The 12,899-nt window shown below is 39.2% G+C and overlaps 1 protein-coding gene across 16 annotated transcripts in view; it reads right to left on the bottom strand.

Annotated features, from left to right (window-relative positions):
- DTNA (dystrobrevin alpha) overlaps positions 1–12,899 on the bottom strand; it is a 410,756-nt gene that overhangs the window by 9,698 nt on the left and 388,159 nt on the right. For all 16 annotated transcript variants that reach the window (XM_063597316.1, XM_057300431.2, XM_055102473.2 and 13 more), the window contains 3 exons: positions 6,338–6,497; positions 3,920–4,009; positions 2,007–2,175 (listed from right to left, as the gene is read on the bottom strand). In XM_063597316.1, the coding sequence (XP_063453386.1) occupies positions 2,007–2,175; positions 3,920–4,009; positions 6,338–6,497 (419 nt within the window). The remainder of the gene's footprint in view (positions 1–2,006; positions 2,176–3,919; positions 4,010–6,337; positions 6,498–12,899) is intronic.

The following is a 12,899-nucleotide window of genomic DNA, read 5'->3' as shown; positions in this document are numbered from 1 at the left end:
AAGTTTTCCCAATCTGAGGGCTCTTTTTATTCTTCTTTAAAATAGAACCCAAGATCACTTTCTGTATGGAGAGTGAGCCCTCTAGTGAAATAATGCTTAAGGACATTTGGTTATAATTTAACCTCTTTTGTGTTACACACACGCACATACATGCACGTACACATATGCATGCACACCACATTCATGCCTTATTTTTATAGAATTAAGTCTTAGAATATCAGCTAGTCAATGCCAGGAGGGCTACTAACCCATAACTCTTGACCTTAGCTCTAAATCTGAAAAAAAAAAGCATTTTAATTATCCAATTCCACTATCAAATAAATAGATAAAAATGACCTCATTCCCTAATGTGGGACTCTGTCTCCATCTATTCATCCTAGACTATGCAAAGCTTTTCATGGGGCTGGACATAAACTCACTACCTAAATCATAGGACTAAAAGAGTCTCAGGGTAAAACACAAGCACATGTTTAGACAATAGAGATATTAAATTATTCCCTAAAATGAAATAAGTGGTCAAGAAGAAGTTTCTAGGTTGGAACTTAAATGTCGTTGTTTGCGTTTATTTATAGCTGTACGACATGTTCTGGTTATTTTTGGAGGTTTGGGGCCAGGCTAAATGGGTCTGCCCAGGACTCTGTTAACTTTCCTTCCCTAACTCCTGAGTCACATGTTGGTAGCTGGTACTGCTACTCAGCATACCAGGGCTAGCAGATTAGGGTGGCCTCAATAGTCTTGGATTTTAGAATTAGGACAAGGAAATTCTAGCTAACTGCCATATAAATGCTTAATAATAAAAAGTCAAATAGATATGCGTTTACCAGACAAAACAGATGACAACTAATTCACCATTTTGAATAACAAATCCAACAATTCTAGAATACAGAAGAAACGACAAGAAAGCAAACTATATTAAGCAGCAGCGTACTGCCATGTTAAGTCCCATGATAATGGTTTTGTTTTGATCCTACTCTCTGCTGCTTCATAGCTGACTCTCAGACCACACCTCTTGATAATTCTCCATGATTACTGATTGTTTATTCACTGCTTGGATGGAGAGCCAAACACCAGAAAGGCCTCTGTTTAGTTTCTTCTCTGAGTCTTTAAAATGGCCAGTTTATTTTTATAGACTAGTCTGAAGTACTTTTCATATTAAGCAACATCACCCTTCTGAAGTATTTTTAGCATTCAGAAACTCCCTCCCCCAGCTTTTGGGTCAGCCTTTGCCCACATTTCCCATAACTCCACGAACCATGGTCATTTAATGGGGCACTTTGTTCATTTCTTTTGTTTTTCTCCTTTCTCTCCCAAGTTGGGCTCTGCAGCTCTGTCCCAGCTTTGCCTTTGTTTCTCAGCTTTGGTTTTCTCTGTTGACTAATTTGAGCTGATCCAGGGTCACAGAAAGTCTAGTGGGGACGTTACTGATGCTGCTGGTTTCTGACAAGCTCCAGAACTGGGTGAAAACTTTTGCAAATCAGTCTTTGGAGGGTCAGATTCATACAAATTCAACAAGTCAACCAAACTGGATTTCTTTATAATGAGATTTTATACATGTACTTATTTCAATTCCAAATACTTACGTGATGTTGTTTACACCAATTCTGGACAGAGACCTCTCCAATGTCATGGTATCCTCTAAGTGCAAATACAATAAGTTCAGAAGATAGGATGATTTATCTCCTGAACTAGTCTGTGAGTCCTAAAAGGGTGGCAACAGTTTTTTAATACTATTTTGTATAGCACTAGCAATGTGCCTTGGGCAAGGCAGGCTCTTGATAGGCACTGGTTGGTTTAGGTTATTGATAACTCTCTGGAAATTGTAAGAGGGGAAATATTACAATGCCGAATTTAAATGTAGCACCCTTCTATATCTCTGGCAGAACAGAAAACTATGTCACCCCTTTTGAAGGTTAAAAAAACCCTAAACAATTATGCTTTTACTTTCTTATTGTCTCCTACAGATTGTTTTGTTACTGAGAAAATGCCTCCAAGCGGAAGATACTCACATGTCGCCACGCATGGTACTTGTGGTAGCTCCACTGTGAATGTACCCAGGTTTTCGGGCGTGGATTTGTGCTAGAAAAGCCTTTTCAGAGGTTGGTGAGGGAACAAGATCCTCAAACTGAGTCCGTGCAAATTCAGAATCCACATTACTCTCTGTTTCACTCCCAACCTCTAGCAGATACAATTGAAGAAATAAAGAATGACTCATTAGATTTTTTTATGACCTGCAAATAAAGGAGTAGGCTTCACAAATCAACCTGTGCTGTGTAAAATGTTAACCAGTTATCATATTTTAATCAAATACATTTTTATTGTTTCAAAATAAGAATTGATATTGACATGAATTACTATAAAATCATTTGGTATACAGCATTTTTAAAATCTCAGAAATGTTATGAGGAATTTTTGCCATCTTAGTAACTGACTTAACTCTTTAAGACTTCTATTTTTTCCCTTCCGTAAGAGACTTAACTAAAATTGTTACTTTTGCTTAATATTACACTAATTTAAGAACTATGAGTTAAAACCTAATCCTAACCATAAAATATTCACCTAAAATGCTTAAAATATGAACTTAAAATATTAAGTGAACCCTATCACTTAATACTTTAAAGAATTATGAGTATAAACTAACAGTACTTAAGACTTCTACACCAAGAATAACTTTGTACTCATCATTTGCTAGGGCAGTGGGTACCTGCCATTAGTCATGATGTATTAACTACTATCATTTTATTCTGTTTGGTAATCTTAATCTAAATTAGCAGCAACAATTTTCAATTGAGAGGCTTTAAGAAAGTTAAGTCCAGGATTTTTTTAAAACTGAAGTTTTATTTCTTATAGTTGCAATCTCAGCTGTAAGACCATAGTCTTGCCAGACAAATCTCTTGGTAGGTCAGCCTTAAGGAATAGATGGAGATGTATTAGTGACTGGTAAGATATTTATTTGCATATTCATACTGCTAAAGTTTTGAACACTCTTTGTAGTATTAAAAGGATAAAAAGTCTCCTTAAATTTTATGCTATTTATTTCTGGGCAGATCTATCTTCAGAGACATTGCAAAGGTAAATTTCAATTTGAAATTCAAATTTAAATGATCAGGCATTCCAAATTAATGAAACCTAAATAGATAAGGGCTGGGAATCCCAGCACTTCGGGAGGCTGAAGCAGGAGGACTGTTTGAGCCCAGGAGTTCAAGACCAGCCTGGGGAAAAAAGGCAAGACCCCATCTCAAAAAAAGATAAATAAAACATTTGACCCTATAAAATAACTTTAGCATCATGTTGTTTTAGGTCACCATAGATGTTAACAGTGGCTGTCTTTGGATTCCAGAATTATAGGTCAGTTTGAATATTTTTTGTTGTTCTTCTCTGCCTTTTTCAAACTTTCTACATTGAGTATGTATTAATAGTCTTTTAATAAGCAAAATATAAACATTACTTAAAAAATCTGAATAGGCCAGGCATAGTGGCTCACACACTTTGGGAGGCCGAGGCAGGAGGATCACTTGAGGCCAGGAGTTTGAGACCAGACTAGGCAACATAGCAAAGACTCTGTCTCTATGAAAACAACAACAACAAAAAATTAGCCAGGCGTGCTGGCATGTGCCTGTAGTCTCAGCTACCAGGGAGGCTGAGGTAGGGGGATCACTTGAGCCCAAGTGTTTGACATACCAGTGAGCTATGATGGTGCCACTGTACTTCAGCCGGGCAACACAGAGACACCCTGTCTCAAAAAACCAAAAACAAACAAACAAAAAAACCCCCCTCAAATCTGAATAGACCAATAAAATATCACATAGAGCTTTAAAGAATCTTTTGATATTAGACAATAAGCAGATCTCTAAGAGAGACCCCTAGCACTTATGGACCCCTCCATGATGAGCAGACAAATGAGAGGGAATCAGGAACTCACCAGAATTCAGCTCTTTCACAAGAGACGACATAGTGTTAGTGATGGAATCCGCAGCCACTAGCAAGTCATTCCTTAAGTTTCTTCTTGAACCTTCAGGGAAGAAGAAATAATTTAAAAAACCAAAGCTTCCTTCTATCCTAAATTTTTATGTTGTTTATTTATCCTTCCCATTAATAACCTAAAGCAAGAAAACTTCTAAGACTTCTCCTTTTCAGAAGTGCTTTAGTTCATTTCCTGAAACAAGAACAACAACAACAACAAAACACTGCTTAGGGCAGTGGGTCCTGCAGTAAGAAGACATGGCTAATGATGGAGTTTCATATATTATTTGTCCAAATGGGGACAATTTTGGAGGTGAAAGAGAGAAGTATGAATAAGACTGGCTGACCTGGCAAAACTGGTATAGTCCCAGGTAAACCAGTGCGTGTGGTCACCCTTCTTAAGAATAATCCACACAGATGAAAAATCAGGTTTTCCAGGAGAGCTGCGCCTTCCTAGCTGCTGTTATTGTTCTTGCCCTTACCTGGTGGCTGAGCCCTTCAGATTCTGGTCTCTACTAGGACATGCGCTGTCTCCTATCAGGGCTCCCGGAGCTCTTCCTGCCAGTGTAAGTACCACTTGGGAATGGGAAACCCACATGCACTGAATGCCCCCAGAGCATGAGAAAGGGTGAGGATTCTTGTTTCTTCTGCCAAGACATGGGCAGATGCATGTCTGGTACTATAAATTGGAACTTAGACTATGTTTCTTTACGGCAGAGAAAGATTATTATTTTGTTTCAGGCACACTAAGGGTTAATGGAATTTCATTCTGTCATTTTTCAGAAAGTAATGCTAACTAAATAAAATAATAAATGTTTAAATTTAAAAAATCAGAGTAGTTAAGTAAAAACATTAATTATAATGGAAATCACAAATTGATTTAAAATATAGTACATTTCTTTAAAATATGATTAAGAGAAGGGATATTTTCTTTCTAAAAATTAAAATAAAAGTTATTTTGTGAATTACATTTTTAAAAACTCTTGAGTTATATTCAGTGCCTAGAAGAAAAAGTTCTAATATAGATCCTTCCTTTTCCCTCATAAGAGAGTAGAGAGTTCATCATTCTCTCTCATTGAAGTGTGTTAAGATTTTATCACCCCTCTACATGGACGAGAGTACCTTTTTCCTCACACTTTTGCTATCCCTGGATATTATGATGTTTCAAAACATTTTTTTAATCTTCTAGGCAAAAAGTGATACTTATTAAAATTTATATTTCTGTAATTAGACGTTGAACATCTTTTCATATATTTATTGGCAATTTCTCTTTGTTCTTCTGTCTATTCGTATATTTCACCTGTTTTTGTTTTGGTGGTGTCTTTTCTTTCTGATCTCTACATGATTTTTGTATAACTGAAATTATGAAACTTGATTGACACATATGCTGGAAATGGTTTCCTCAAGACTGTTTTCTGTCTTTTAACTTTGTTTATGATCTCTTTTGCCTTAAAACCCATATTCAAACATGTCTCTCTTTTCCTTAGATCTCTATGTGAAGACTTTGAAGAATGTTAATGATATATTGCTAATTTAAAGAAAATGCAAATTGCAGACCCCAAAATGCAATGCATGATCCTATTTGTGTGAAAAAAAGAGTATGTGTCTATAATCACATCCTTAAACATATCCATTTACACATAAGCAAAACTTTGGGGAGGATCAAACTGTTAATAGTGATTACTTCTGGGAATGAAAGCTGCCGGTGAAGGTCTACAGAATGATTTTTTTATTATTATTCTTTATAAATTTAAAAAGTGATAGTAAGAAGAGGTTTTAAAAAGTGTTAAAAATATTTCTAAATTAATAAAGTTACTCTCCCTGTCATGGGAAAGTGCTGGCTGGCATCCCCATCCCTCTTTGTACTCTTCTAACTGCAGAGGCTTAACCCTGTAGCCCTGCCTTACAGAGGCAATGATTCAACTCTTTGGGGCATCAGAACAGGGAATCTGTCAAATGACTAAATGTCCTTCTTGGTTACCTCATTGCTAAAGAGCTGTGATTACTTATCTCAGCCTTGACTTTAATATAAAGAAAAGACAATATGAGATAAGAAAATCTCTAAGAATTAAAAAAATAGATTACATTTATGAAGTTTTCTGGGGGTATTGGTGAAAAGATTTCCTGTCTTTTGATGAACAAAGACTTACTAAAAAATAAGGCAGGGCAACAAAAGCCAAAGGAAGGTAAAATCGTGAAGTGAGAACAAATCGGTGTAGGGAGTTCCCAAAATGGCTGGCAGTTCAGGCTCTGACACCAGCCATGAAAGACCCTACAATAGTCACATGTGGTTCTGACAACTCTTGACCACTCAATAGACCTTGGTGACCTATTTGCCACATAAAAGCAGACCACAACAAAAAATAAAGCCACTTACTTTGTGCAAATGCCTCTTGTACATCTCCCCCTACCCCTGTGAGGGAGTCCTGCGGCGTGTGCGTCGGGGTGGAGCAGGCTGACGCTGACCGGATGGGCATGGGAATTGGCCTGCTGATGGTGTGGCTGGGGGAGGAGCGGGGAGAGCCTGCCCCCTGAGTCTGGAGAGACAATGCAGGTCATTAATTTGCTTTCCCAAGAAAATGTCATATGTCATCCCCAATGCCTCAGTTGATTGTTGAAAACAGTGACAATGAAATTTCAAAGCAGGAGGAAATCCTAGGTAATTGTGTTGGTAATCCTAAAGCTAATTTGCAGGTGCAGATAATTTAGGACCTTATTGTATGTAATCTGAAGTTTGGGTTAAATATTGAAAGCTAAAAATATTAGTATAGCATTGCTCTACAGTATATGAGACATGTGCCCATAAAATGAAGGTACTGTTAAATGCAGATAATTACAAGGTGTGGATACTTTCTCCTTGAAGGAAGGTCTCCGAGGAGTAAGAAGACATTAAGGAGAAAGTTAAAAATACAAACTAGAAGACTATTTGCAATGGATGCTTTCTAAATTTTCAACCTGACTGTACTAGCATTATCTTTAGAGGATAAGAGTTTAAATCGTGTCATACAATATTGTGCATATTGTCTCAAATTAAGAATCAAATGAAGTGTAAATTGTTTTATCCCTATTTTATAGTAAAAGCTGATTTTGTCAAATTAGTAACTCAGGGATTCCAATGGGGAAGAAGAAGAAGAAACCTTGTTTTCTAATTTTTTGGTATTATTTCCTGCAGGAAATGTCCTTCTCTTCTCCTATGAAAAAGCAGTATTCTAGCAGGACAATAAGAATAGTAGGATTTAAAGACAAGTAAAGAAAAAAGTAGAAAACAACTGAAGGAACTTATCTTTGCACTACAGTTTTTGGCATGAAACTATTCTGAGACTGTCACACGTTGAATCTTAAGGATTTGTCTCTAAATGAGGTGCCTTGGAAATATTCTCCCTGTTTTAATAATTAGTTGGCAAAAGAAGTCAGCCACATGCGTAAGAAAATGCAAGGAGACCCTTGAGTGCATACACAACAGATTAGGTGTTCACATCAATTCCATCCCAGTCTGTTTGCTGTGGTTGCTAGAGTGAGAATTCTTCTCCAGCAAGGCCCAGAGAGTCATCATTAACCCATTCAAACTCCTAGATGTATACCACCAGAGCAATGCTCTGGAATATTCCATTTAGATATTTGCTTTGGGCTCAGTGGCTTGTGGTTAAAACACACCACATCAATCCTGAAAAATGCCATGCTGTTAGCTCTCCAGGGCTCAGCATCACGCATAATTGTTAAAGCCATAAACTGAGAAAAACCCAGAATTAAAAATGAAGCAAAACAGAACAGAGCACAGAAAATAACCCATGGGGTGCCCAATGGGCTGAGGGTCCCATTCTTTCACTCTCAACAGTACCTTGTAATGGTCTGTCCAGGCCCAAGGAAGAGAACTTTGCCCGGTTGTGATGTTTTTGCAGCCTGCTTCCCTCGGCCTGCTCAAGGAGGGGTCTAGTTTTCCCCAGCAAACTCTGGCAGCTCAGCCCCATTACCTTGAAACCTTCTGCTTCTGAGCTACCACTGCATCGTTGACCTTCCCATGCCAATAATAAATGATTTCACATTTGCGTTGTGCCTTATGATGTTCAAAGGGTTTTCACATACACTCTCACTGATTTCTCTCCATGACCCTGGGAAGTATGCATTCTTACTCTAAATGTGAAGTTGTGGATCCCAGTACTCAGAGAGGTGAAAATAATTGCTTTATCTGGAGACGGAGTCAGAGGGGCAGGGCTGGGGCTGAGCCCAGGGGCTCTGAGTGCCCTGGGCTGTGGGAGCCTTGATGGCCATGGCTGGCAAAAAGTCCCTCAATGGAGACAGACGCTGGTCAGGTGCCCTGAGCTCTTCCTACTTTGGCAATTCCTCTTGCACACCCTTTTTAAGGCAGAGGCCTTAGCAAGGCTCCTGAGCCTCTTGTCTCTGTCCTCTTTATCAAGGGACCAATCACAGCCGGGAGTGGGGACTAGAGAAGGGAAGTTGGACAGAGTGGTTATTAAGAAGTAGGATTCTCTTGGCTATCAGTGTGGGTTACCGTCTCACCCCTGGGAACCCAGATTGTCTACCATGGTGGGAAGTTCACAATAATAATATAACTCCACTTTTGTAAGTAATTCAATGTATAAAGCACTTTTACATACACTGTTTTGTTTCATTTTCCTAGTACAGTGGTACAAGTGGTAATATCTTATATTTGAATAGCAATTTGCAGTCCATAAAGCACTTTAACCTCTAATACTTCATGTAATCCTCTTAATAACTGTATGAAGTATTATTATTCCCATTTTATATATTAGCAAACTGAGGCTAAGAGGAGATAACTGGATTACCCAAGGTTTCTGAGCAAGAGAATGGCAGAGATAAAATTGATCCCCAGTCTTTAGACTCCAAGCTCAGGGCTTTGCCATGCTGATTCTAAGGACTGCGGGCACTGTGACCAGCCATCGTGCACTTCCATCTATGCTTCACTACTATAGAAAGGTTCAGCAGCCTGAAGAGGGAGAAGACACAGGGCACAGACCCAGTAGGACCACCTTGTGGTGCTGGAGCAGCGTCCTAGGGCTTCCTGCTACTGGGCCAGGCAATACCTTTTAGTTGCTGGATCATGGAAAAGATGTATGGGTGCTCAGGGTGGTGGGAGGGCCTTTGGACTGTTTATCAATTGGTACAGAAGTACAGGCCTACAATCTCTTATTTGCAATTCTGAAAGCCAAAAAAGCTCTGACAAACACTGGTCATTCCATAATGAATTTGCTCTTAATGGATGTGAGGTAACTGATACGATATCTGCATCATATTGCTTTTCAAAATCAGATAAATGCCAAATTCTGGAACATATCTGGATCTAGTGATTTGAGATATGGGGCTATGGACCATATTTCACTACTTTAATGTCTGTTCTGGGGCTGTAGTGCACACCAGCCTTGCTTATACCTCTTATACCAGGTTCTCCAGGGTGCTGGGGGCTCCTCCCTCTAGGCAGCATTTGTAAGAAGACTCATATGTCTGGCCCTTCCACCTCCTTTTCTGTAAGCCTCTCCCCATCTCCTAGTGCACTGGGCTGTTCTGCTAATTCCTGTGGGTCTGAGGCATGCCTCACCCAACCTCTCCCTGCTCAGTTCCTGGTCTCAAAGGCAACTTTTGCTACTCCTTTCTGTGGGCATTCTTTTTCAAAACTCCCATTAGTGGTTCTGCATTAAGAAGAAAATCATTGACTCTCGTTGTGTGTTAAGGGAAAAACAGTTGACTGAATCTAAATTACACCAATGTGTGAATGATGAATAGCCACCATTTCCCAAAGGAATCTCTAATTGGTGCAATTTTGTGCGGTTTGATTATGTGAAGAATTTAGGTGGAAGATCCTGTGCTGAAGAGAATAATCAGTTGCATCTTTCCCACAACTGGCAACTCCCACATCACATCCAGCCTTTACACAGACTTTTGGGGGTAGGACACTGACACCCTGGGTGATCACGGCCCCATCTCTCCATGTCAGGACACTGTCCAGTTTGATGCATAGCATCTTCCTAGTGTCTACCCACTGTGAGGAATGCCATCTCTGGCCTTCCTTTCTGTTCTGTTCTTGCAGGAACACTAGGAAAAGGCAGTGGCCTCTTGGCATTGGGGCAGATCAGTGATGATGTCACTGAGTTTCATTTTCACAGGAAGTGGCCTCGGTGGGATGGTGGCCTCCAGCCTGGTCATGAGGCATGGTTGTCTGCTAACAACTGTAGAAGAGTTAGAGTGAATAATCTCTGTGAATATCCTTTCCTGGAAATTACTCAATGATTAATGGAGCAAAGACTTAAGGGACAATGGTCCATGCAGATCAATATATAGATCTAAAATTCCCAAGGAGAGAGTTGATTTATGGAAGAAGGAAAACATATATCACACTTGGCAAATTTAAAATAGCTCACTTCCTGGAGAATAAATGAAAAATTAATTTCTATGCACCATCCTCCAAGTCTACTCAACTTGCTGTTGTATCCATTTTTTTTAAAAGTCTGACAATATTCATACATTTTCTGATATTTTCCAGGAAGTGTTTTGGTTTCTATTCACCACCAGAAATGAGGGATGCTTCAAGGAAAGGAGCAAATGTCTAATTGTTGAATCAGGACACCCTGGTGAAACAGCAGAGAATTATATGTCCCCCTCCCCGCTAGACCTGAAGAATCTGCCTCTCAGTTTGGCTGAGAATGCAGTCTGGTCATGCCTGGCTGCACCTAGCAGCCTGGGAAGGTGCAGCAAAGCAGTGTTTAGCAGCATTCAGCCCTGTTTTTATCCTTTCTTCCAATATAAATTCACTGGCTATCATCACACTGATGATAATTTTTATAATCAGGCCTTTTAAAGTGGTCATTGTGTATAGAGTGTTGTGGGGGTACATGAAAGGTGATTAATTCCGACTGTTCAGGCAGGAGGCATCATTTGACTTGGGTTTTAACAGTGAAGATTTCCAGGCAGAAATGAGAAAGTGTGGGGAGAAGAGCAGAGCAGAGCAACCTGGGAACAGCAGGAGCAAGGCATGGGAAATCTGACACGTATGTGGAGAGGGTGGGAAGGCCATTGTGGCTCTGGTGTCAGGCTGGCTGCTGGGTGTAGAGAGAAATGAGGCTAGAAGAGGGAGATGGGCAGGTCTCGGGACCTCCAGGGTAGACTTTATTGTGAACCAGAGAGTCATCTTCCTAGGTTTTTAAGCAGAGAAATAGTATTCACTTACTTAGAATTAATTATAATAATCAATACTTAATTTTAAAAAGAGAGAGTCTGGGAGGGTATGTTTTTGAACACTAGAAGATCATCTTTATATTGCAGTTGATCATTTCTGAGGTGAATTATCCCTCTCCCTCGCTTTTGACTGGTTCATGCCTGCATAGAATACCCACCAGAGAGGATGAGCTAGGAAAAGCCAGGAAGGTGAGGCCCAAGCAGGTTATTGCTGGCCTGCTAGTATTCCATAAAGTGTTTGGAAGAAGTAGAAACCTGATGACTACAATTTCCTGACTTAATTGGACCATCCAGTTATAAACAGAGAAGAGAATAAGGGTAGGAGATGGAATTTGGAATGATGCTTGACTTTTTTTCCCCACCAAGTTAGAACAATTGTATTACTTAACATAATACAAATGTATAGACATTATCTTCCCAAATAAGAAACAATTCGATCCCAAGGTTTAAAATGTAGTTTAAAAAAATGGATCCTTATTGTAAGTCTGAAAAAAAGTCCTGCAAATTAACATAAGCTTAATTTTATCCCTTTTTTTTTGAGACGGAGTCTCGCTGTGTCGCCCAGGCTGGAGTGCAGTGGCACGATCTCGGCTCACTGCAAGCTCCGCCTCCCGGGTTCATGCCATTCTCCTGCCTCAGCCTCCCGAGTAGCTGGGACTACAGGCGCCTGCCACCATGCCCGGCTAATTTTTTGTATTTTTAGTAGAGACAGGGTTTCACTGTGTTAGCCGGGATGGTCTCGATCTCCTGACCTCGTGATCTGCCTGCCTCGGCCTCCAAAAGTGCTGGGATTACAGGCGTGAGCCACCGTGCCTGGCCTTAGTTTTATCCTTGACTAAAATATGCACCCTGTACTAATCACCTCTCTCACACAAAAATGTTTATTATAGATAAAACTTAAGAAAAAATATCAGATGTTTCATTGCACTCATATAGAACATCTGTTACTGGCAGCCCTTCACTGTATTAGCTGTTTAATATACCTACTCAAATTATGGCGAAAGCCACACTCTATAGATATTAGTATATCTAGGATCATATCTAATGTTACCAGAAATAGGAAAATATAAACTTACTGGACTTGTCTGTCACTTTCTCTAACATAAAAATGACTTTTTTTCTACTGTTAAAAGCAATTACAAGAGATCTGAACAAATTAAAAGTCCTTTTCAAATTTCTTTCCCTGATGGAGACACTGTTAATGAACTGTAAGGAAGAGAAGTGAATGTGTGTGTGTGTGTACGTAAGTGTGTGTAAAATATGGACCAAATTTGAAAAGCTTATATATACCTGTGTGTATGTATACCTATATACATACATTCATACTTATAGCTGACGTATAAGATTTTACAAAGTGCTTTCACATCCAGTATCTATCAAAATCTATACAATAATCCTATTAGCCATGGATTATCAATAGTTTGAAATTAATGAACATGAAAGTTAAGCTTACAGCCATGAGCAAAGATCTGGTACCACCGTAATTCAGGTCTAATTCCAGTAACTTTGCTAAGAAAACTAATATTGAGACCTTACTTTCTGGAGTCAAAGTCAGTCTACTCAGTTTTAGACTGGTACATAATATTTGGAACTGGAAGTGTACCAGAAACTCTGGAACATATTGGTACTGCAATTATACCCCAGCTGCCTTCATTATTAAACGTTTTATGAGTGTTCTTTTTATGGTTCCTTCAATAAATCTTAAAGATACACAAAGAAGAAAGAGGGTA

This window comes from Pan paniscus, chromosome 17 (assembly GCF_029289425.2).
Source record: "Pan paniscus chromosome 17, NHGRI_mPanPan1-v2.0_pri, whole genome shotgun sequence".
Classification (NCBI taxonomy): domain Eukaryota; kingdom Metazoa; phylum Chordata; class Mammalia; order Primates; family Hominidae; genus Pan; species Pan paniscus.
This window is presented reverse-complemented; position numbering and strand designations above follow the sequence as displayed.